This window comes from Lytechinus variegatus, chromosome 9, assembly GCF_018143015.1.
Source record: "Lytechinus variegatus isolate NC3 chromosome 9, Lvar_3.0, whole genome shotgun sequence".
Taxonomy (NCBI): Eukaryota; Metazoa; Echinodermata; class Echinoidea; order Temnopleuroida; family Toxopneustidae; genus Lytechinus; species Lytechinus variegatus.
Window position 1 is genome coordinate 37,689,985 of NC_054748.1, and position 26,495 is coordinate 37,716,479.

The 26,495-nt window shown below is 37.0% G+C and overlaps 1 protein-coding gene across 2 annotated transcripts; it reads left to right on the plus strand.

The window, feature by feature from the left end:
- Window positions 1–3,330: 3,330 nt before the first annotated feature.
- On the plus strand, window positions 3,331–26,242 carry LOC121420948 (four-jointed box protein 1-like). 2 transcript variants are annotated; one of them, XM_041615503.1, is made up of 7 exons: window positions 3,331–3,573; window positions 18,302–19,074; window positions 19,963–20,139; window positions 21,228–21,411; window positions 23,808–23,960; window positions 24,560–24,738; window positions 25,714–26,242. In XM_041615503.1, exons 2-7 carry the CDS (start codon window positions 18,414–18,416, stop codon window positions 25,962–25,964), a joined length of 1,605 nt encoding a protein of 534 aa, XP_041471437.1. In that variant the 5' UTR covers window positions 3,331–3,573; window positions 18,302–18,413; the 3' UTR covers window positions 25,965–26,242. The 2 variants fall into 2 exon arrangements, with proteins under 2 accessions (XP_041471437.1, XP_041471438.1); XM_041615504.1 differs by lacking the exon at window positions 3,331–3,573 and adding an exon at window positions 15,717–15,740.
- The last annotated feature ends 253 nt before the right edge of the window (window positions 26,243–26,495 follow it).

Sequence of the window (26,495 nt, forward strand, 5' to 3'; positions counted from 1 at the left end):
CCATTAATGGTTCAATTTATTGTTCCCTGAGCATGATAGAATCACAAGTCCTTATACTTTTAGGGACCTCGACAATTCAGGGTTAATTATTTTGATTGAAAATTATGAAGGAGGTCGTGCCGAGTCCCCCCATACATTTTTTATTTGGCGTGTCTATTATATTGAATGAACATACCTCTTGGTTCCATGCTGGGGGCTTGGCAGCATGGACCCTTTGAATTTTCCCGACTACGAAAAAGTGATTTTTTTCTTTTAATCTATAAGGGTCAATGTTAAATTATTTTCTGAACATTATGACAAACTCCATCAAAAGGTCAAAGTTTTCGCCGCACTCCCTTCGCTCATTTGCAGCTTTTAAAGATCAAATCCATCTCAACGAAAGGTTGATTTGAATAAAAAGAGAAAATCCAGCAAGCATAACACTGATAATTTCATCAAAATCGGGTGTTAAAAGTTATGACTTTTAAAATTTTCCTTAATTTCACAAAACACTTAAATTTGTGCATATTCCTGGTCGGTATATAAATTATGCACATAGAGGGATTCATGACATCACCCACTCACTTTTTTGTTGACTTTCATCATAAGAAAAATGTATTTGATTTTTCTCCTCATTGGCATGATGTAAACCAAAATTCTTGTCCTCCCTGAACACGTGTTATTACCACTAGCGTACCTACGTGGGGGGGGGGGGCAGACTGCCCCTCCTGACGAGTCACAACCCATGCAAGGGGCCTATCCCTGCCCCCCTGCTGAAGTTGAAGACATTCTTTTTTTGCTTGTCAATTCTTTTTTTTCTGCTGTTAAACGTCCTTTATATCCTGTTGAGGAATCTCTTTTCTTTTTTTTGCACGAAATCCTTTATTTGTGGTTGAAGGTCTTTTTATGTCATTTTTTTGCCCCCTGTGGAAAACCCTAGATACGCTACTGGTTATACCATAAAAGAGTTACTGAAGGTTAACTTCGGCTCTCTCATTTGCATGTCACCGAGTTGTGCATAACTGTTTTTTGAAAAATACGCAAAATCTTAAAATGTCGTAACTTTCTTACTTTTTTTTACATCATATTTTGATGATTTTTTGCCGTGGGGGGGGGGGGAGGGGGGGGGGGGGGTAGGGGTTATAGTTATGCTTGTTTGATTTTTATCAAATGATTCAAATCAACAGTTTTCTGAGGTGGACATGACCTGTAAGTAATTCCGTCCCGCAAGTAACGCATAGACTCAATCATTTTTTTTCACAGGGTATACATACCTTATTGATATCCTGTCTAGTCTGTGTGATTATTACTTATGAAAACTCTCAAGAGACTGAAAGATGAGGGTGATAGGGTGTTGTATGAAATCTTTTTAGGTCACTTTGTTTGGTATCCTTGACATGTCGATGACGGTATCACACTTTTTATTTTTCCCATATAGTTTATACAAAGCTGCTTACTACATGAACCTAAAAGTGGTTCTTTATACAATTTAAACAAGCGTTTAAATTATCAAAACAAAGTTTTAATTTTCGATATTTAATTCTTAATAAATTAAGCATGGTATGGTTGTTCAACTGATAAACTATGAAGATTAACTATTTTGTAAATCAAATTATTATAATATGGGACTTGTGAACACTTGATTTGGAAGACTTGCAATGCCGAATATCCTGTGCGGGCAGGGGGGGCGATCGCCCCACCAATGAAAATATGGGGGGGGCAAACATATCATTTTGCCCCCCCAATAATTCCGCATGTGCTAAAAATAAAATAAGATTGTAATGCTACACAGAAATCAGCAAGCGAGATTGAGATACACAACTCGTTCTTCGTCTAAAATCGTGCTCAAAATGTCCACTTTTCAGATTGGAATATCAAAAAATTTCAGCTCGCGCTTTGCGCTCGCATCATTTTTGTAACAAAAACCCATACATAGGTGAATATGGTCCCGTTTTCAGTTCTAAACCTCAAAAGAACTCCCACTTCGATTTGCAATAATCTTTTGTTGGATATACATGTATATATCTTGTTCTTTATTAAAAACGTCCATTAAACTCAATTTTTTTTCCAGATCGAAATATCAAAATTTTCAGCTCGCGCTTGTATATATATATATATATATAAATATATATATATATATATATATAAATATATATATATATATATATATATATGTCTGTGTGTGTGTGTGTGTGTGTATATATATATACATATATATATGTACACATATATATAGGCATATGTGTGTGGGTGTGATCGAGCGCCTTTGGAAAATTGATTCATGATTTTGCCCCCCCAATCTGAAAAATGGATCGACGCCCCTGAAGACTTGCAATGCCGAATAAGTTATGTAATGCGATAAATTTTGAGTGGATTTGATTTTTACATAGAAATTGCGAAAAATAAATATGGGTTTTACGATTTAGCTGCTCAATCAAATAATCCGAGCGCGAAGCGCGAGCTAAAAATGATATTCCGACTTGAAAACTAGATTATCTATGCACCTTTTTTGTATCCATGAACAAGATGGGTATCTAAAAGCGAGCTGAAAGGTTTTGATATTTCGACTTAAAAAACTGAACAATTTAAGCACTTTTTAATAAAGAATTAATGTATTTCAATAGCATATACGAATGTGAAGCGCGGAGGGAAGAATTTCGTTTATAGATTAAAACATACACCGGAAATTCTTTCCACTTTTTGAAATCTTGAAAAATGTGTATTTTCCTAAATAAATGCCCCATTCTCTTGAGGAAATTATTATATATTTGAAGGCAATGCGAGCGTGAATCGCAAGATAAATTTTTGTTTTTATATAATGACCTCCGAGTCAACTTTTCCAATTATTCCCCTCCACTTGTTTCATTCTATTTTCTCCCTCCTCTGTGTATCTTTTTCCCCTCCTTTTCTCCCCCCTTCTTTCTTCTTCTTTCTTTTTCCCCCATTCGTTTTCGTCAATGGGGGGGGGGGCGACCCCTTAGCCCCCTGAATTCGTATAAGCAGTTGACCAAACTCAACCAACAAATCCCAACTGAACACCTGAACACCCCCTGTACACGACACACCCTTCCTCAATCACCAAGCTAACATTCGCCAAGAAAAGAATAAAGTGACGAAATATCGGTTCGCCGATTATTACGCAATAATGCAAGCTCCTATTGCCGCATGAAGGGCTCATGAATGAACTGAGAGAGATCGCCACATGACGAAGAAGAAAAAAACCTGGAGTCACGCGCCGGTAACCTTTTTTATTCACCTGATTGTTTCTTTTGTTAAAATGCCCTTACCACAAAGAGTGGTGCTCGTATCCATACCTTTCTATTGTACTCCCCGCGGTGAGGATCTGGCGGGCCATTAATGGAGACAGTTCAGTGGTGTGTACTTAACGCACGGGGCGGACACTTATTTCTTCGGCGCCGTATACATGTCGCCACTTGCGCAGCGATAGCCCCGCATTTTATGCGCTAGTCGGGGAGAATCCCATTCCAAGTCGTCGTCGGCGGCGGAGTTCTGGCGTCAACCACAGATTCATTTACAGGGAGATTCCGGGAGCGGGCCAACTCGCCGCACGGATAGACGAAAAAGACGATTGGGGTAAGAAATCCAAGCAAATATTTCTGACTAATAATTAGATTGGATGACTGAAAAAAGCAGCACTTTCGTTTGATTGAGGTTACGTCGTGATAGACACTTTCTCTATGTGTATGCTTTACAGCATTTATAGGAGGAGGGGGGGGGGGGGGGGCAGGTGCAATTTGCATGTACGACTACCACTTATTTACAATCGCTTAAGTGCCCGAATTAAAGTTTCTGGAATGGTAAAAACATTGCAAATGCATGATGGCGAGGATGTAGATTTTGATAATGGACACGATGGTGATGATGACGTACGCTGCTGAATGGTGATGTTGACGACGGTGATGATGATGATGACAATGATGAAAATGGTGATGGTGATGATGATGGTGATCATGATGATGATGGTGATGATAGTGATGATCATTGTGATGATCATGATCATGATGATTATGACAATGATGACGATGGTAGTGGTGGTGATGTTAGTGATGACGACGGTGATGATGATGGTGGTGATGATGACAATTATGATGATGATTATGACAATGGTGGTGGTAGTGATGATGTTAATGATGACGATGGTGATGTCGATGATAATTATATAAGGATGACGATAATGATGGTGGTGTTAACCGCAAGATCGAATATATAGGCAAATTATTTTGATAGGCCTATCAAGGTGTTAAGATTATCGATAATCAAAATGTCTTGGAAACGAACAGGACGTGGCCCGGTGTTTCTTGTTTTCTTTTTCAACATTTTCGACCCCTCCTATATCACTCGTCATACCTACCGGCTACCGCTCTCACTTCTTTCCTTGTCATGCTTGTAGTACCGCAATTGAATTGGTGAATTATTTGGGGAATGCCCCATGCTTTATCTTCACTTTGCAAACGCTGTTGAAAAATTACCGGGAAGTCTTGGGAAATAATTAATCCCCCCAACGATCGAGCCACAATTTCCTCTTTTCCACCAGTATATATTCTTACAGGCCCACATTAAGTATAAATCGCTTTGCCGTGCCTTTCTCTTGGGAAACGCGTACACCAAAAAGAAGTGCAGTGGTAAGCTTTAAAAAAAAATACACTGCAAACACTCTGGTGTTGTGATTTAACACCAGCTCGGAATCTATATTTGTCCACACCAGAGAAGTGTTAAACAACACCAGTTTCGTTTTGGTCTAACACCAGATAGGTGTTTGAACAACATCAATTAGTATTAAAACAACATCGATTTGATTCCAAACTGGTGTTATTTCAATACTTCTCCGATGTGGTCATATATAGATTCCGGGCTGGTGTTAAATCAACACCGGAGTTTTTACAGTGTATGAGTGTAATGTTTGGACCTCATTGGTACCAGGAATGAGCGAGTAAGTAGTAGATTTTCTGCGGGCGTTATTTTTAAAATGTTTAGAACTATTTTCCTCGTTCCCAATTAAAAGTATCTTTAAACAGTAAAAACATTGTTTAAGATTTTATACAACGCGGTTTACTATGAACTTTACAGTGTTTGTTTAACCATTTAAACAATCATGTTTAATTAATTGAAGATTGGATATTGAAAATTAAACTTTGTTGCTTAAGATTAAAACACTTGTTTAAACTGTTTAAACAATTACTGGAAGGTTCATATAGTAAACAGCGTTGTATATATATATATATATTTTTTTTTTATTGCATGTGTAGCGATGATTCTGTTCCATTGACGCATTTTGATTGGGCAACTAAATAATGCCTCTATGAATTTCCGGTTGGATGATAATAATAGTTATAGTTCTTCCACGGCATGCATTGTCAGATATTTTTTCCACCCTAAAGTTTAGTTTAAATTATGAACATAATAATAGTTTTTTAAATAGTTTAGAGTAATTAAGAATTTGAGATGTACTTCAAAATTATACAGACTCTGATAATTCATTCATCGAGCATGTCGAGACAACTAATGAATTGTTTAATGCTTTTGCCGGTTTCGTATTATTTTCCACGCATTGTATTCTTCTTTAATGAGAAAAGCGTTGTCATAATAATATTGTGAACTTCGAATATTCCAGTCTTGTTCACTTTTTATAAAGAATTCATCAAAATAACTTTCATCTTGATAAATATGTTTCCGACCGACAAAATTGTCTAAACCAACCACTTTATTGGTATAAGAATCAGGAAGAATTTTGATTGATTTTGAACATTTTTATCGATGGGAAACAAAATTTAAATTGATAAATTATTCATTAATCTATTTATTCCATCAACCATTCTCCGTTTGTTCATTCGTTCAGGGTTTGTTCATTCATTCATTCAATAATTAATTCATTCATTGTCAAATCATTCAATTAAATTAAATTCAAAATTTATTTTATTCAATCAATCATAAAAATACAGGTATATACAAATTAGATAAAATCATGGGATTAGGAGCCCCTAGAAGTTTTCATTAAAAAAAACCTCATGGGTGGGGCACCACCATGATTCATTAATCCATTCTTTCAGTCAACCCTTTTCCGTATATTCGTTCATTCAATAATTGATTCATCATCCATTCAACCATCCATTTGTTAATTAATTCATTCATAGTTCATTTATCTATCTATTCATTCATTCACTCACTAATGATTATTAATACATTCATTCGTGCTATCATGCATGTTGGAGATAATGACGGAAGTATTGGTCTTTAAAAAACATTTTCTCTATGTTAAGGTGTGGTCATACCTGACCCACTCTTTTAAGAGGGGAACCGAAAGCTCTTTTGTGAGTCATTATGGGCCATCACAAACACAATATAGTAAAACGTCTTCCTCTTTATTGCCTTTGTTCCAAAAAGGAAGCGATCAGCTCTGACATGCAGATGAATAATAGTTCTGCGAAGGTTATCGATTCTTTTGGCACAGCGAAGAGCTCGATCTTCAAACACAAGGCTGGCTTAAATGACGAGATTATAGTAGTCAATTGGGTGCAACCTTACTTCATGGGTGCGAACGAAAGGTGAATTATTTCGTGTACAATTATTTAATGGATGGTCGAGGATCATAATAGTGTCAAGTTTGTGATTGTGGCTCGACAAGAATATAGAGTATTTTCGCTGTAATGAATTAAGCACACCGCAAAACTCCGTTGTCGATTTAACTCCAGCCCGGAATATATATATGTCCACACCAGAGAAGTATTGAAACAACACCAGTTTGGAATCAAACCGATGCTGTTTTAATACTCATTGGTGTTGTATAAACACATTTCTGGTCTTAGACCAAAACGATACTGGTGTTGGTCTAACACTTCTCTGGTGTGGACATATATAGATTCCGGGCTGGTGTTAAATCAACACCAGAGTTTTTGCAGTGCATATTCATATTAATGAGTTAATGAACAGAAATTTGCCTTTCTCCGCCATGCCATACACAATATATACACAAACATTGGGATGAGCCGCAGGGTAAACATTTAGGCCCATTATTATTCTTAACTTACAAAAGGGATCAATGGACGGTCTACGGGTGGCCATGTAGCACATACATTGAGAGTGTTTGTGTCTAAGTTATAGCATCCTTTTAATGTGGAAATGCTAGACCCATTGTGTGTGATTGGTATTAAAATGATTGTCCTCATCAAGTTGGCTTTACTGGGTAGACTGCGGGGGGGGGGGGGTGGTTGAAAATGATATATTAATGTTTTTGGGGGCTGTATATATATAATCTAATTAAAGGACAAGTCTACCCCAACATAAAGTTGATTTGCATAAAAAGAGAAAATCCAACAAGCATATATAGCACTAAAATTTTCATCAAAATCGGATGTAAAATAAGAAAGTTTTGACAGTTTAAAGTTTCGCTTGATTCCACAAAACAGATGCACATCTTGGCTGGTATGCAAATGAGGAGACTATGACGTCATCCACTCACTATTTTATGTTGTAGTTTATTATACGAAATATTCTGATTTTCTCCTCATTGTCAAGTGATACAACGATTAATTCCTTCCTGAACATGTGGAATTAGCATTGTTTAATATTATATGGTTCAGTCAATTTGGACCTTATTGTCTAATTAAAAAAAAAGAATATTGTGTAATTCAAACAATAAAAAAAATAGTGAGTGATGGACATCATCGACTGACTCACCTAGTTGTGCATGTCACTGTTTTGTGAAAAATAAGCGAAACTTTAAAATGTCATAACTTTCTTATTTTACATTCGATTTTGATGAAATTTTCAGCAGTATGCTAGTTTGATTTATCTCTATTTATTCAAGTCTGACTTGAATAATAGAGATAAATCAAACTAGCATGACTTGACCTTTAAAACGAGGAAAGAGTCACGAATTCTGATTTTGTGAATAGGCCAAATTATGGAAGTATTATCATGCATTTTAAGTGAATCACGTAATTAAGGTAAAGCGCGACTCGGATAAGAATTGAGTAATATCCCAGAAGGTTTTCTTGAATAAACGTTAAATTAGCGTTCTGTGGGTTTTGTTTTGTTCCCTTTCATCATGTTCATTGACTTCTCAGAAGAAAGTCATTCCGTTGACGAGGAACGACAAGTGAAAATGATTGTTTGGTGTCAAAACATTGCTATAAAGTGATGATGAATTGCCAGTTAACCTCTGTTGCGTTGTGACACCTTTTTAAAACTTCAATAAAGCCTCCCCCTTCTCTCACCGTCTCTCTCTCTCTCTCTATTTTGCATTGTGATGTGTTTTCAAACTTTAGTATACACCCCAGTCCCTCCCCCCCTCTCTCTCAACCACGTAATTTACTTACAATAATGTACTTATTTTACTTGGATGTAGAGACATAAAGTCGGAAGCATATTTGCCCCTCGTCAAAATTAATGATCCCTCTCTCCTCCATCTATTCCACTGTCTCTCTACATCTCGTTCTTTTTCTCTCTTCCGAGCTATCTATATATTTCGCCCCCCTCCTCCTTGCTGAAAAGAAGACAGTGTGCCTTGTGTTCACAGTGCGGAACACAGTGTGAAATCATCTTCACATGGTAAAATTTGAGCATTTCAGCAGTTTAAATCACACATTAAATAATTGATCATTCGGACACGCTGTGAACCGTCACACTGTCGAGGTGTCCTCAGTGTGAACATATTTTCACACTGATGGTTTTGTGCATTTTGACGGTTTGAATAAGTTTTTACAATCACTCTTTATGTACATGTGAATACACCGTAGAGATGTCCACGCTGTGGAATTATCTTCACACTGTGACAGTTGAGCTATCTAACAGTGTCAATCGCATCCTTGTAGGATCAAATTTGTTAACACACTGTGAATACATTCAACTTGTCCATGAAGTTTGAACATTTCTTAACTCTTATTTCAGCATTTTAACAGCGTGAACCACAATAGACTGTGTGAAAACGCACATTCGAGAGGTATCCACAGTATAAACTAACACTCTAAATTACAGGGATTTAAAATAAGTCCACATGGACTGTAGTTAGGGACCAATCGAATTTCGGATTTAGTTTGAATCCTAAAGATTTATTTTTAAATCTCGAAAGATTTGAATTTAAATCATTTGAGATTTAAATTGAAGTCTTTAGGATTAAAACTAAATCCAGAAATCGATTGGTCCCTAACTACAGTCCATCTGGACTTATTTTAAATCCCTGTAATTTAGAGTGATTAATTTTCATACTGTGAATCGCATCTTCACAAAGTCTGCTGTGTGAACACACTGATCACACTTTGTTCACACGGTTAATAAACCGTAGAAGCAATGTGAACATACTGTTAACACACTGATAACACGCTTCACATATTGTGAACACACTGTTTACACACTGTGAATATACTTTTAACACTCTGTCAACCCATTATTAGCACACTTCACACACTTTGAACACACTGAATCCACACATTAACAAACTGCTAACACACGATTAACAAACCATGCCTTTATTATTTCTACCAGATGCACTCCCCTCCCCCAATTCACATTCTTATCTTTCATTTCTCCTATCTCCTCCCTACTTTCATCTTTTACTCATTTTCAAAATGATATTACAAGGTCAATTAGGATCCAACAATGCGTATATCCCTTTTTGATAAAATTTCAATGCGTGCTCTTTCATCCGGTTTATAATTCGTGTATACACAATTACGCGTAAGAATAATATTGCCCATTGCCTAATTTATTTTTCAATGTCATCAAAGAGTAACCATCTTGAGAAATTTAATGAGCGTATACCCCCTTTGTGTAAAATTCAATACCGGGCCATACAGTTCTCTCACGACGAATATTTCAAATCCTTTTTATGGTGTTTGTGTGTTTGTGTGATTTATCAACATGTTGGTCGTCTGCAATTACACTGTATCTGAGAATGAAGGAAGTGTCTCATAAATGGAAGCTTTATCCTGTATTGAAGAAATTTAGTATTTTCAAACGATTTAAAAAGATGCCATCTATCTATTCAACTTCATATTTCTTACATGCATATTTTCTTATCTTTCCATGTACTGTGTAATCATCTCCTATAGGAGTATGTAAATCAATTTGAGTGTATGTGTGTGTGTAAGTGACATTAAAATAATTATTTAATTTATCAATTTACTTTACATTTTGCCAGAATGCTTTGTTGAGAGATAAATTTAATATGCATGAATGGTATAATTCAAATCTAACTTCCAAGGATTTCGAATCAATCTAGACCGACTCTGAATAGTGGCCAGTCAAAAACCGGATTTATTCTCGATCCCATATATTTTTCAATTTGGAAAGGAATTGAATTCAAATCGAAAAGTTTGTATATAAACCTGAAGCTCGGCAGGTTATGAAGTCCTTGGAATAAATGGGTATTTTCGTAAGTAAAGCAGTCTTGCATACTTTTTCTCTGAACAAATTTTGTTTGGGAACTCTTCGTGGTCACTCGATCTATTGTTTTCTCCGTCTTTTTTCTTTGCAGCATTGGTGGGAATTCCAAAAGCATTGAATTCTCACTGATCATACTCTTAAGCGGCGTTCCAAATAAAATAATCTCTTGGGTTTTTACAAGGGCAACATCCGAACGATATTATAAATACGCATTAATCCATAATAAAGAAGTCATTTGCAGGTCATCTTTTCTAATGCACACGTTACTGGTTTACAGTTAAAAAGAGCTTTGTCTTTTTGTAAGATTATACTCAGATAATCCAAATTAGGATCATCAAATGAAAATAGTAACATGTACAATTCGTTTTGTAGATGCTAAGCTTACGTCTCATTTAAACTCGTGGAGTCATTGATAAGCAAGGTTTACCTGTCTGAATTCTGAAAGCTCGACCTTGTTTCTTTGACATTATGTTTGGATAAAAATGTATGGAATCTTTCGGTCCGCGTTTGGTGGTCCATAACCCCATTATACAAAGATCCATATTATTTTGTAATTACTTTTCACTGAAAGTACATAATAAAAATACAGAGGTTTTGCCTCTTAATGGGATGGTCCGGGCTGAAAATATTTATATCTTAACAGATAGAATAGAGTTCACTGAGCAAATGCCAAAAGTTTCATCAAAATCGGATAACAAATAATAAAGTTATCGAAGTTTAAAGTTTAGCAATATTTCGTGAACACAGTCGTCATGAATATTCATTAGGTGGGCTGATGATGTCAAATCCCCACTTTCCGTTTTCTTATGTTATTACATGAAATCATAAGTCATTATTTCATACTTGTGTGAATAATGTCTCCTTATAATGAGATAAGTGGCAGCAATAAATATTTAATGCACTAAATCAGTTATCGAAATCTATTTTTTATATTTCTTGGAGGAAAACAAATGAACAAACCTAATTTCATATAACATAACACAAAAGAACAAGTGGAGACGTGACATCATCATCCCACCTAATAAATATTCATGCGACTGTTTTCTCAAAATATTGCTAAACTTTAAAATTCAATAACTTTGTTATTTTTTCCGATTTTGGTGAATTTTTCGGCATTTTGCTCAGTGAATTCTATTTAGCTATAAATATTTTCAGCCCGGACCATCCCTTTAAAATTTCAGTGGTACTGACCTGATGGTCACGATGATTAGCGTCGAGAATCTGGATAAATGATATGAAAATAGTAGAAACATCTTCTTTATTCAATCTAACTCGTCTGACGTGATACTCGAAGCATGCTTGCAGAGAGTGTGGTCAAATCGACTTTGTGTACCTTACCTTGTCCCGAGTTGGATTGATAACGTGTGTGTGTGGTGGTGGATAGTTAAGGTGGATAGTATGAGATTATTTTTTTTTGTCATATGTATGAACTATGATTCTGTAAGAGGTTTCATTCCTTCTTGTTTGATTTCTTGATTTGGATGTATCGATATTCATCTTGAAAGGAAATCTTGTTTAAATCATGAAAAAAGAGGGTGTTTTAGTGGGATCGAACTCTAACATGTCTAAGTACTCCCTTTGGCTTATTGGTTTTAGCTGAAAACAAATGTGACTTAAGAGAACAGAACTTAAATTTACCGGTGGGGAAATATGTGCCTAGATAATTCGAAGGCCGTTTTAGGAGAATAAAAAACACATTTTGTTTAAACACGTGAATTCAAATTTACTTTTTACTTCTCAAACTCATCGCAATATCACTCTTTACATTCCAAACTCTGGCTGAGTTTACCCCCCATCCTCCCTTTCTTGGATCCGCCCCCCTCTCTCTTTCTCTCTCTCTTTCTTCCGTTCTCTTTGTCGACCCATCTCACCCTCTCTGTCTACCATAACGGGGCATAATGGGTGACCCAATAACTCACTATTTAATCACGATTCTCTAAGTATTATGCAAATAAAGAACAAAATATAAAATACGTTTCACTAAACCATGTAAAAAGGGTTTAGACACAATGATCGCACCTGTATCACCGAGTCCTGTATAGACGAGTGATTTGGGCAGGGGGATTCTAAATAAAGTCCCCCATTGTTGGCGCAGTTTCAGAAAGTGAAGTGTTTCCTTGTGTGAATGGCGCGGATCCAGAGTCGGACTTTACACGGGGTGTGAAAAATGTCTAAAAATTTGACAAGCAAAATAAAAAGTATTTGAAAAAAGTAGGAGAGGTCATCAGCCCACAGTGAAGGGAATTTCGTGTCCCGAAAATGTTGACAAGTAAAATGATAATGTGCGCCCGCACCCTCACACGCGCCTGTTTATGTTAAGTAGAAAAAGGAGGGGCATTTCCAACCCCATGAAGACACTAGGTGTTTGCTGGTAAAAGGGGAATTTGTATTGGAAATTAATGCGGGAATGTTGATAACTTTGTCTTCTTCCTCTTTTTTTTTTTTGGGGGGGGGGTGCGGTGCGGTAGAGGGCTTGTCAATTTCTTCTGAAATTGTAAATCTGACCAGCGGCTAGTGAGATTTCTCCCTCCAAGGAGGTGAACCACAATTCGGACCTGGAAATTAAGTTCGGTAGCAAGCCCGACGTTCGATTAGGCCTTTGGCAAGTCGCTTTATTATTTACTGGTTTCTTAATAATAATACATTTTAATAAGACAACAAATACTTGATATCACGAAATCGAATGAAATAAATGATGGTTATAATTATATAGCGCTTAATACTTTCTAAGCACTTTACATTGTAATTATGATATTTGATATTTAGCTTATATCTATTGATACTTGATAACTGCCAAATAAAATTAAAATGAGAAAACGAATGATACCATAAGTAGACTGGCATACGCTGGCCCAAGAAACAGTCAGATGTGGCGTCATCTCCTATGGAAAAAGTAGAATCAGGGGTCTGTTTCACAAAACTTGTTATTAGAACAAAATTGTAATAACAGTTTACAATTACTAAAATCAGTGGATACGATTGGCTAACGGTAAACTTGTTATAGCAATTGTGAATTATCAAGTCTTTATGAACCGGTCACTATGACGTGATTAGCATCTGTTTGTGTAGATTTGGAAGAACCCGATTTTTTAACGCTTAAATTGTATAACCTTTTGGATTGTATGTGTCATATCGTAATATCGCTTTTTGAAACAAACGTAGGCTGTTTCCGATTGTTTGATGAGCGGAATAATAATCTACACTGTACACTCTAAAAACAAATCAGTCAACAATAGCCTAGTTAATAGGGTCAGCTTCATGGGTCAACTGTTATTCTAGTCATATTTGACTGTTTTCTGGTCGTATTTCACTAGATTCTAGTGATTTCTATTATGTCAGAGATGTGACTAGCATATCAGCTGTACCCGGCGGACTACTTGTCTGGTCATTATGACTGATTTGTTTTAAGAATGTACAAAAACGTTGTTTAAACCTTTAAAGCACGTTGTTTAATACTGTCACATGAAACAGATATTGTTTAAACTTTCAACTTTCACACAACAATAATTGTTGCTTGAAAGTTTAAACAACTTCTTTAAAGTTTGTAGTGAAGGCTTAAACAACGTGATTGAAAATATTTTGAACAGCGTTTTTATCTTGTTTCCGAATGTGTATGGACAAACCGCAGGAGACTGTGCTTATAGAATCCCTATACAATAAGAGTTCCCCCTTCTCATCTATTCAACGAGGCTCTACCCGATAATAGCATGACCTTACCTTCTCCCACTTTAATGCTCAGAAGGTAAACACTTATCTTCTTTAAGCGCTTAGAGACATTCTTTGTGATAAGCGCTATATAAATGTTGTCAATTATTAACAGAATACGCTCCATTGTGAAGTCGTACATGTTTGATAAAGAAATCCCGGGGGGGGGGGGGGGGGGCACTTACATTGACGAGTGGATACCATGCGCAACCAAAAAACACGTAAAAAGGATGTCTTTTTCACGATAGGGCACGTTACGTACGTAACGTGATAAGGGTGTCAAAAACACAAAAATAATGAAAAAAGGGTATCTATTTCGCTAAGAATATTACGTGTTTAGGGTCGAATTTGCGGGGATGATAAAACAAAATTAAAATGTTTTATAAAGGATGTCCTTTTTGCCCCAACACTTCGTGTTTAGAGTCCGATTTGCGAGAGGTGTAGGTGGGGTCGTACTAAACCAAATAAGGTACAGCCGACGACCGAAGGACCCGTGACAATAAAACATTCGTACTTGTTTAGGGGTTCATTTCAGGGAACATTTGCCAAGAGTATCGTTTTGTTTCCAATACTTGTTAAGGGTAGGGTTTCACACGCCAATACTTGTTAAGGGGTGCATTTTCAGAATATGGAAATTACGTGTTTAGGGTGCTTTTCGAGACCCCGTGGTCGCGCATGGTATCCACTAGTGAATGGAAGTGGCCCCCCGGGAAAGAAATCCAGTCAATTAAGGAATTTATTATTCTATAATTGCGTTTTAGTTTTACCCTTGGAATCGGCAAAGTAGACGATGTCGTTTCTCTTCCTATAATCGGCGACAAGGACAGGCGATAAATTTGGGCCCCTTCCAACGCCTGAACCAAGAGGAAACTGCTGAAATAATGTCCCTTCCAACCTTTTGCGCCAGTAACTTCTCTGGATGTGAATGATATTATTAATCTTCCCATAAAGGGAATTTTCACCCTTTCTAAATTCAACCCCCCTTTGGCGCTCCCCTTTCTCCTGAATTTTACACCTTCCGGGAGGTTTTGTCTCAACTGGAGACTCAGCTTGTACACTCCATGGACATCTCGGCAAGGGCGAAAGCTGGGTTAAACATGGGAGGAGATTATTATAGGAATTTTCACCCTTTCCAAATTCAACCCCCTTTTGCGCCCCCTTTTCTCCTGAATTTTACACCTTCCGGGAGGTTTTGTCTCAACTGGATACTCAGCTTGTACACTCCATGGACATCTCGGCAAGCAGCAAGGGCGAAAGCTGGGTTGAACATGGGAGGTCGAACTAAAGTACATGGTATGAGGCAGTGCACATTTTGGGGGAGGTGGAACTTACTTTGGGAAAATCGGCTGTTAGAAGCAGGAGAAGGGGTGCTAATTTCGTTTTGCTTGCCGTGCAGTGTCGGAACTCCTCGCTATGCTTTTTACCTCGTAAATGTAAATTGTCACCTGTTTCATCTTGAAGCTACTTTTAAGACTTGATTATCCCCCATTAACTTGAAAATCGAACACAATAACACGTGAAAATTTATATCTTTTCCTATTTTACATTGAATTCCATGAATTTCCGATGTTATCTCCTATATTAGGTTTTGTCTTTAAAAAAATGAAAGCAGTTTCCAGCATAAGGCAGTATTAAAGCTGGCAAAGGTCGAATAGGTAGGGAACTTTATCATGTTTCTTGCCCAAAATTTTTCAAACACCACTGTTATATTATTTCGCTGGTTTCTGAAGAATGATATGAGTTTTATCCGGTCCCTTTTAATCGTCAAATACATGTACCATTATACGTTCACGATTTTCTGGTGGGAACGAAGTATCAAATCAGGTCGGATATAGGATTTAATTGGAGATTTTAGCGCGAGTTTGCGATTTCACACTTTTTTGTCTGACTTTATTTGCTCTATTTCTTTACGAGGTGACATAAGAGGATGTTGTTTACTTGTGTATCTTGTCACCTTTTCGTGCTCTTTTAAATTTACAACGTAGTTTCTAATGGCGTATACAGTTGTGCTCGAAAGTTAGTGAACCTCGCCACAAGACTTCTTCATGCTGTTGAATGTAGACAATAACATTGCAATGGTCGGCGAGCCGAGAGAAACTCCCGGGAGAAACTATAACTTTATTGAGTGCAATATTTTATCACATGACTCCACAATTAGATAATTATGTAAAACATGGCAGAACTTGAACACTTACAGTGTGTTCATTGTCTGATGGGGCTCACTATGAGTAATATTTTGAGCACCAATGTTTTTATAAGTCATCTGTTATGGGTTGGATGCAGTGGCGAATCCAGTCCAGGAGGGCACATCCGATCCGTACCCCTTCCCTTTGAGAACCATAGTCAATATTTTTAATGTAAATATACCGTTTTTACAAAAGTGCCCCCCCCCTTGGAAAATCATGGATCCGCCCCTGGTTGGATGTCGTTGGTCTGAGCTGACTGAAGCATACAGTCGTGTAACAATACAGCTCGTAAAAGATACGTGAAGAGACAAACACGTTGATATCTCTTGTAATTGTGAAAAGGACAAGAAAAGGATCAAAGTGTTAGTCATGCTCAGGAATCCCCTTGTTCAAATCAATTAGACAGCATCTAAACGGCAAAGCTGTTGGTCAATTGCCAGGCGACTGATCAGGGGCCCGTTTCATAAAGGGTTAAAAACTGTGGTAACTTTGTCATTATGGCAACTACCATGGCAACCTTGAGTTTGATTGGCTGCTGAGCCCTGTTGTCATGTTAGTTGCCATAATGGTTGTAACTTTTTATGAAACGGGCCTCTGGATTCCATATGCAGTGAAACGCATTGAAGCGAAAGTTAACCAGGGAAATGTCTCACTAAAACTTCCCAGGTATATCTTTGCGTGTATATAAACGTCTGAGTTGTTCATTGGGTTTGTCATTATATTTGGATTAGCAACGGAACTGTCTCTTTGGTCTGTGAGTTTTGAGTTGATTGACCCCACGAGGTCACATTTCGGATCTTGGTATATTCTTTCGCTGTTGCGAGAAAGGATTTTTTTCTCATACGTTCTACTCCGCTATCCCTAAGAAATTTTGATTTCTCATGAGGAACCTCTGAGATGTGGGAATATTTTTTTTTCTAAAAGGCTTTTTTGGAAGGAATGTTTTTATTTTGTTGGGTATTACTTTTTAGACCTCGCTATATTCTTGCGTTGATCCTAGAAATGGATGATTTATAATTACATTGTTCTTAATTTGTTTATCAAATAGCAAATTCTTAATTCCGACAAGACTATTATGTGTTCTTGTTATATTTTTTTTCTTAGAAGAGGCTGATCCATTTTCGTACGAAACACCTTTTTTTGGCCTGACAGGGTTACTTCTTGAGTCTAGGTATATACTTTTGTTGTTGGTAGAAGTTTTCTTTATGACAAATGTGTCTAAAGTTATTTGTTTATCCTTTAAAACTTTTCGGACGAGGTCATTTTGGGGAACTCTTTGGCTGTTCATGGAAAAAATATTGTTAGCGAGTATTCTTCTTTGCCCCCCCCCCTAAAAAAAACCCCATTGAATTCTGACGAGACTTTTCTGAGATGGCCGTCATTTCTCCTTGTGTATAGAAAGGAGCTCTTTCTCATAAAAACATGTTTCTTGATTGTATACGAACCATAGGCGGCGAAATTTTTAGGTTGAGAACCTTTTTTTTTTTTGCTTGTCAAATTTTTTTTGGTTGTCCCCTCCTAAAATTTTGGCTTCCGCCGCCAATGATACGAAGAACTTTTTTTCTGACCAGGGGACCGTAACACAAAGAACATTTTTGTGTACGATTGATTGCATTGGCTACAATGTACAATTATTGATCGTAATAAACAAGGTATGATCAATCGCTAACCTTTGTGTTACGAGACCCAGGTCACATCTGGGATCTTGTAATATTCTTTCGTTCTTAATAAATACTTCTTTCCCAAAATAGTCACAACTTGTATCTCCTGAAGGCGCATTGAATTCTGACGAAGTACTGAGTCGGTTATAATCTTTTCTTGCTCAGATTTTGTTTTTCCTTCTTTGGCATGTCATAGGCTCCTGTGTCATTTCACATAAAGTGGATGCCTTCATCATGTTATGACAAATTATTATAGAATAAAGTAGGTTGATCCAAAAATGAAAACATTTGTGTGTTTTGTCCTGATATTAAGTAACAGAACGAAACGCATTTTTTCACATATTCTCATTTTTATTTTGCATTTTACAGGTTTACGGTATTGAATTTGGTGTTAAGTGCTGGCCACTTTAAATGAATCATCTGAAACATCGCAACATTACTGCCTGCCGTTCCCCACCGTTCAAAGCCCCTCTAGAAAGTCATGGCTATTTGCAGCGTCTCCCATATTCACGCTCTTCTGTCTGCCCTGGTGTTGGTCAGGGGAGTCACCTGTCTCGTAGATCATGGTGTCCCCAAGATCTGTAACACCGTTAACTGTCCAAACAAACACATAGAAGTTGCTGATGAGATCGCTGGAACGATCCATCGTTATTCGAACAATGCTGCAAATTTTCTAGAAGCCAAAACCCAGTCATCGTCACCTTCCAAAGGTATGAATCTTAGGGGCCACGTCAACCAGGAAAATCCTGATGCAGTTGAAGCGACCAAAAAGCAACACACAGGCACCCCAAAAGGACACTCCTTTCATCACAAGTCAAATGTCTCTGTTCTAAGAGACGGTAGAAGATCGAATCAACAATTCCAAATGCAACACCAGCAATATTTTAGCGAATCATCACCGGAAACATCCCCTAAAAGTCACCAAGTTCAACAACAGAAGCAACAACATCATCACCAACAGCAGCAGCAAAAGAAGCATCAACGTCATTGGGAGAATCTGCAAACTTCAACGACCTCAAGAGATGCAAGCCAAAAGCACCCAGTTTTTGCAAAGCGCTCTTTCTTAAATGCTGTAGGAAGTACCCATGCAGTGAATGACGGGATGATCTGGTCAGCAACGATCGAAGGCGCAATTCCACCAGGTAATATTTTATGAATTATGATCTTGCTATGTGATGATTGAAGCGGAGTCAAAAGTAATAATGATAAAAATGATATACAACAAAAAGAACAATGTTATTGAGTGCTTAATAGAATATTCTAAGCTCCTCATGACACCAGTTCCTTTTTTCTAGGCTATCATGATCAAGCACTCTAACATTCAAGGAACTTGCCCCCAGATACCCTTTACGTGACCTCGGTGAGAAGTACCACACTTAAATTAAGGTCTTCCCAAATGAGTTCATAATAATTGCATAGAACCTGGTATGGTGGTTGGAACTTATTAAAAATCAAGAATATGCTTTATTTCCGGTGGGAAAGGGGAAATATCTTATTGCTATGTTGGGCCATGGCTCAACGTCACCCATCATTAAAGGACGATTGTAGTACATTTTTTCAACTATAAACAATCATAAGAAACTGTTTGATTTGAAGAAATAGATTACCATGCGTACATAGTTGCTATTGACCGAACGTTATTGGCAAAGTTTAAAATCATTATGAAAGGGATCCCTTGGAGATTTTAATAAAAGGGTTCGTTGCGTTTGGTCAGATATTGTATCCGAAAGTTTAAAAAGACATAGACACCTGAGCCACAGAAACATGAGCTTCTTAGCCAATCAAAACAAATAAGATAGTTAGACCAGGGGGGCGGGGGGCGTTTCATCAATATTTTCGTCCGACAAGTTGTCAGATCTGACAACTTTCCTGGATTCTGATTGGTTGAGAAGCACTGTTACTATAGTAACTGTCGGATGAAACAGGACTTGTCGGATAAAACGTCTGACAAGACCTTACATGAAACGCTCCCCAGACAACTTATTAGATGAAAAAATAATGATGAAACAATATTCTTTGATTTTGAGCAGGTTTGAGCGACTCGGTAACGGAAACATGGAAGAAGAGAATCAGACAGTTGAGGGTCGCGAGGGTGGAAGATGCCTCCATGGATAAGTGCGGAAGCAGCATGAACAGACACGTGATCTTCAACGATGGGACTACTGCGTGCGCTCGATACAGGCATCCGATGGCCCAGTTCGTCTTGGGTAAGGATAGGCAAGATGATATGCCTACAGATGTTTTAAAGGGCCAAGTAATTTTGTGGAGGTTTGCCAAAGCTGAGCTATGGGGAACCATAATGCTGTCAATGCACGCAGGAATGTTTCAAGAGGATACCGGAAAAGTTTATTTTTATGTGCTATCACATGCCTTGCAACAAGTATTAAAGTGATAGTTTTCCCTCCCCAGCCCTTAGGTTTTAAAAATGTTAAAGGAGAAGTTCACTTTAATAAAAATTTTGTGTTAAAAATAGCAGAAAAATAAATGATATTGCTTGAAGTTTGAGAAAAATCCATAACAGAATAAACAAATTATTAGAATTTTAATTATTTGATTTAGATCTATGACGTCATATACAAGCAGCTTTACTACATTTAGTATGGAAACAAAATCAATGAAAAAATGTCATTAAAAAAATGGAAATGGTTTATATTGTACCTTCAGTATAAGAATAGACAAATCATTCCATACCTGTCCCTAAAAAGGAGGTAAAATGGTCATCACGAACCATTAACAAAAAAAATCAAATTTATGCATTTTATAGTTAACAAATAGGGCAGCTGATCTTTAATGACGTCACAAATGCAAAACTTAAAATTCTAATTTCTTAATCGTTAATGGATTTTCCTCAAACCTTCACCAGTATCTTTTTTTATTATATCTTCTATTTTTACAAGCTTTTCTTCAGGGTGAACTTCCCCTTTAAGTTGGAGTCCATATGAACGCATATGACCGTAGTCGTAATTGATTGTGGTATAATTAGCTGGAAATCTTAGGATATTCCTGTCTGGTCTGATATATTCCATAATATGATATAGCATTAGCTGCAAGAGAAAAATATTAGATCCCTAATGAAGTTAAACAAGCCCTCTTTAAGCGTCACGTATTTGAGATACTTTAATTTGCTATGTCTGGTGTATCTATGTTTTGCTATGCTGTGATAGTTTGGAATGTCAGCAAGCTACATGAGAAGAGTTCATGGTCAGGCTTTATTGCCAATTACTGTAAATTGCAATTTTTTTTTATTTCACTTCTGCATTATTTTGATTTTTCTTCGTGTTGGTCAAAAATTCAGGTGATTTGTACTGCTACTATCTTGCTCGAATGCTCGACATGCAGAACGTGCCAACGGTTGTCTTGTCCCACGTGTCCAACGACAGTTCATCGCAGTGGTCTTCGGTCACTGCGGACATCCGCAACGCCCGGTGGAAGAACGACACGGTCGCTAGCTTCAGTTTGTGGATTGATGACATTGGAAAGTGAGTCACAGCATGCAGCTGTAGTATTCCCATTAACCATGATCTAAGCTGAACCAATTGCAATACCAGTCATCGGGTTCACTATGAATGTAATTTTAAATGCGGGAAAATATCCCCCTCACAGAAAATATTTCCTTGCTGTTTCCACATCTACTTTAGATCTGTGCGAGAGATATGTTGCACAGTGATAAATAGTTTTTGTCTCACCTGCGAAGCAGAGTGAGACTATAGGCGCCGCTTTTCCGACGGCGGCGGCGACGGCGGCGTCAACATCAAATCTTAACCTGAGGTTAAGTTTTTGAAATGACGTCATAACTTAGAAAGTATATGGACCTAGTTAATAAAACTTGGCCATAAGGTTAATCAAGTATTACTGAACATCCTATTAAAGTTTCATGTCACATGACCAAGGTCAAAGGTCATTTAGGGTCAATGAACTTAGACCATGTTGGAGGGATCAACATCGAAATCTTAACCTGAGGTTAAGTTTTTGAAATGTCATCATAACTTAGAAAATATATGGACCTAGTTCATGAAACTTGGACATAAGGTTAATCAAGTATCACTGAACATCCTGCACGAGTTTCACGTCACATGACCAAGGTCAAAGGTCATTTAGGGTCAATGAACTTTGGCCGAATTGCGGATATCTGTTGAATTCCCATCATAACTTTGAAAGTTTATGGATCTGATTCATGAAACTTGGACATAATAGTAATCAAGCATCACTGAACATTTTGTGCAAGTTTCAGGTCTCATGATTAAGGTCAAAGGTCATTTAGGGTCAATGAACTTTGGCCGAATGGGGGTATCTGTTGAATTACCATCATAACTTTGAAAGTTTATTGGTCTAGTTCATTAAACTTGGATATTATAGTAATCAAGTATCTCTGAACATCCTGTGCACGTTTCAGGTCACATGACTAAGGTCAAAGGTCAATGAACTTTGGCCGAACTGGGTGTATCTGTTGAATTACCATCATAACTTTGAAAGTTTATGGATCTGATTCATGAAACTTGTACATAAGAGTAATCAAGTATCACTGAACATCCTGTGCGAGTTTCAGGTCACATGATCAAGGTCACAGGTCATGTAAGGTCAATGAACTTTGGCCATGTTGGGGTTTTTTGTTGAATAACCATCATATCTCTGTAAGTTTATTGGTCTAGTTCATAAAAAGTGGACATAAGAGTAACCATGTATCACTGAACATCTTGTGCGAGTTAGAGTAGTATTCAAAGTCAGCACTGCTACTATATTGAACTGCGTGGTGCAGGTGAGACGGCCAGAGGCATTCCACTTGTTACACTCAATAAGAGGATAGAATTAAGATCACTTCCCTCTTTTTATCTATCTGTATCTCTCTCTTTCTCAGTTTTTTCCATGCAGATCCAAAGCAAATTTCCAGAAATTTATGGACATTTCGTGGAGTTTTCAAATTTTATTTTTTAAAACAAAAATCGGACAATAAAGCGAGCCTAAACTTGGTCCAAGTGACCAAATCAAAGAATTTAACCTCTTTTGTTGAATGCACTTTTTAAAAATAGCAACAAAATTACAAAATGCGAACCGAAAGAGGCAAACAATTCTTTAAGCTAATAATAATATACATATTTATATTGCGCACATTTCCACCTTGTTAGGTGCTCAAGGCGCTCCTATATTACCCGGCTAAGCTAGGTGTTCATAGCGCACACAGCTTCTTAAGGAATTACTTCCTACCGGTACCCATTTACCTCACCTGCGTCGAGTGCAGCACATCGTGGATCAGTTTCTTGTTGAAGGAAATTACGCCATGGCTGGGATTCGAACCCACGACCCTCTGTTTCAAAGTCCGAAGACTAATCCACTGGGCCACAATGCTCCACACATAAGAGGCAAACAATTCTTTAAGCATTACGTGAATATTAAGAGTTGCTACATTTTTGTAGTTCAAATGCAATTTTCTGATTTCCCGGAATTTCCTGGAATTTTCAAAGTGGAAACACAGCTCTTTCTCTTCTTCCTGCCTGTGTCCGTTTCACTTAATCTGCCTTTGGCTTCATAATACCACTGTTACTCTCTGTCACTTTACCTCTCAAGTCTATTGGGGTGTCGCAAGAAACCTGCGATCAATTACAAGTTTGTTTTCAGTCACCAAAATCAATCTTGAAACAAAGGGTGTAATTTGACATGCTACAGTTAAAATTGATATATCAATTGTAAAATTGCCATAGGATATATGCAATTGATTGCAACACTTTTCTTGCAGCACCCCCTATGGCAGATAAAACTTCATTCAAAATAATACAAGAATGTGTGTTTGTGTGTATCTGGGTTTGATGGGGTACTGGTGGGTTTCTAAAAATGGAAACAAATATTTACTGATACTTTCCTCTTTTCCTACCTACCCTAGATCCGACCTACCAGAGATAATGTATGACAACCAGCGCAACACCATCACCCCCTCAACTCCCGGACTCTCTGACCTCAACATTACTCAGCTTGTGGAGCTCTCCCAGTATAGCGACCTTGTGATCTTTGACTACATCACTGTTCATCTTGACAGGTGGGTTAAGCTCCTCAAATTGGCAACACTTTCCTGTTTTATCTGGGTCCCGTAACACAAAAGTTTGCGATTAAATGTACGCTTGATTTTCATGATTGATTGTACATTGTTGTCAATGCAATCAATTGCTAAATTTTCTACGATCATTGCTAAGTTTTGTGTTACGGGCCCCTAGTATCGTTTGAAGGATTAATATTGAAGATTGCCAATAAATACAGAGCTGATGACAATAATGAGGATGGTAATAACTATACTATATCTACTACTACTATCACTAATACAATAATAATAATTGTAAAGATGACAATAGTTCTAATAATAATGATGATTACAATACTACTAATGATAATAATGATAATTTTTCTATGATAATAATAATGATATTGCTAATAATGATAATGATATTGATTATAATGATAATACTACTATTAGTAATAATAAATACCCTCTCCCTCTCTTTCCTTGTCTCCCTTCTTCACTCTGTTTCCTCTAAATCAAATGACCTTTTTTAAAATGTTGTCATCACTTAAATAACACAAACATGTCACTGGCATAGGAATTAATTTATTTCTATTAAATCCCACATTTTCTTTTTGAAGGATGACAATTAGAAAGAATGCAGTAGAGTATTATCAACAGGATTGGCTGTATAAAGGAGAGGTACACAACCTAGCCCAACATAAACACAACCAAGGCCTGTGGTTTATCGACAATGAAAATGGAATATTCAACTCTTACGTAGTTGCTTACTCCAAGACAAACAAGGGTCAAATGCTGGGTAAGGCTTTCACTCTTATTTTTGAGTCAAATTTGACATGGATCAAATTTTTGAGAAAAAAACTCCCAAAAGATGAAAATGGAATATAAAAATATTGAGTCACTTAATCCAATACAACACAGGTCAAATACTAGGTAAGGCTTTCAATCTTGTTTCTTAGGTGTCAAATTTGACTAGAATCATTTTTTTTTAAAGATGAAAATGAAATATATGCAACTCCTACTTAGTCCCTTACTCCAAAAGAAACGGTAGTCGAATGCTGTCTTATTTCTAAGGAGTCAAATTTGACTCAGATATGGTACCAGCTGGGACTCAACTCTGTTTTGAGTTTTATTGACAAGTTTTTGAGTCACCTTGACTCAGATTCAAGTGATTTGTCAGTTGATGCTATATGCACCATTCTGAGTGGAATTCATTTGAACCCCGAGTCATTTTAACTCTGAATAGGATCGACTCCAAACTGGTGCCATTCTGAGTTAAATTTGACTCGGCAGAAAAGAAAAAAAAGTGATGCAAAGCATTTCATGAGATGAATAAAGATTTTCACCAGCTATTGTTACAAGCTACCCTAAATCTTTGCATCTGATTGAACAGGGCAAATTGGTCAGAGCGAGTCACTGATGATTCGGTTCACGAAACAACGCTCTGATGTTTCTCTATATGATTTCTGTATGATTTCTTCTCATAGTTTACTCAGAAGAAAATTCCAACTACTTTTGAAATGTTTAAACCAGAGACAAAAATCCTACAAAATCCTACTTCTGTTCATTAAGAACTTTTTTTTTTACTAAAATCAATTCACATAATCCCAAGTTGACTTGGAACGATAACATATCTTACAATGTCAACAAATTGACAAGGCAAGATGAAATATCTTGCCTTGTCAAGTTTATGTAGGTAGATTTGAAAACTCAGTACACACATATATTTATATGACCGTACAGACCACATAATTTCAATATCACTTTTCTTCAGGTTACCATGAAGAGCTACTCCATTCATTCTGCCTATTCAGGCAGTCAACGTTTAAGAGCGTACATGAGCTAGCCCGCTTGGACGACCCTTTCCAGGCCCTTGACAACCTGGTCCATGAGAACGAACCGGTTATCGTTCAGATGGAGCAAGAGAAGGAATCGCTGATGAGTGGGGTGAAGGAGCGGTTTAAAGAGCGCCTGCTTAATGTTGTTCGATGGATGGATAATTGTCAATCACGTTTTAGTGGTTGATTTTAAAGGGGTGCTCCAGGCTGAAAATGATGATCTGAATGGATGAAGTAAAATCAGACAAACAAAACCCTGAAAATTTCACGCAAATCAGACAAGGAATAATAAGTTTCGACATTTTAATGTATGCTTTATTTTGTTGATGCATTTCAAATACATGTCTTTCATGACTCTGCAATGAGAAAGCGGATGTCATACCCCAACTAGTTATTTGTTGCTGCAACTTGTAAAATGGGAGACTCATTTTTTACAATGTGACAAAATTGTGATTTCATATGACATTAGAAAAAGTAATCTAGGGACATCATCATCCCACCTTCATAACGTTATGTAAATAACCATATTACAAAATATTGCAAAACTTTAAATTAAAAAACTATCATTTGTTATTAGATTTTGATAAAATATTTTCCAGCATTTCACTTGTTGAATTTTACTCTTAAGATATAAATTATTTTCAGCAGGCGTACCCCTTAACTTGTTGTCTAATGGAACAAGATGGTCTTTGAACAAAAACTTATATCAGGATTACAG

Bases quoted from the DNA above. Each gene is read 5' to 3' on its own strand.
- LOC121420948 (XM_041615503.1), top strand. From the start codon at position 18,414: ATGGCTATTTGCAGCGTCTCCCATATTCACGCTCTTCTGTCTGCCCTG. The intron at 19,075-19,962 runs GTAATATTTTAT...GATTTTGAGCAG, and splicing joins CGAAGGCGCAATTCCACCAG to GTTTGAGCGACTCGGTAACG. The intron at 23,961-24,559 runs GTGGGTTAAGCT...TTCTTTTTGAAG, and splicing joins ATCACTGTTCATCTTGACAG to GATGACAATTAGAAAGAATG.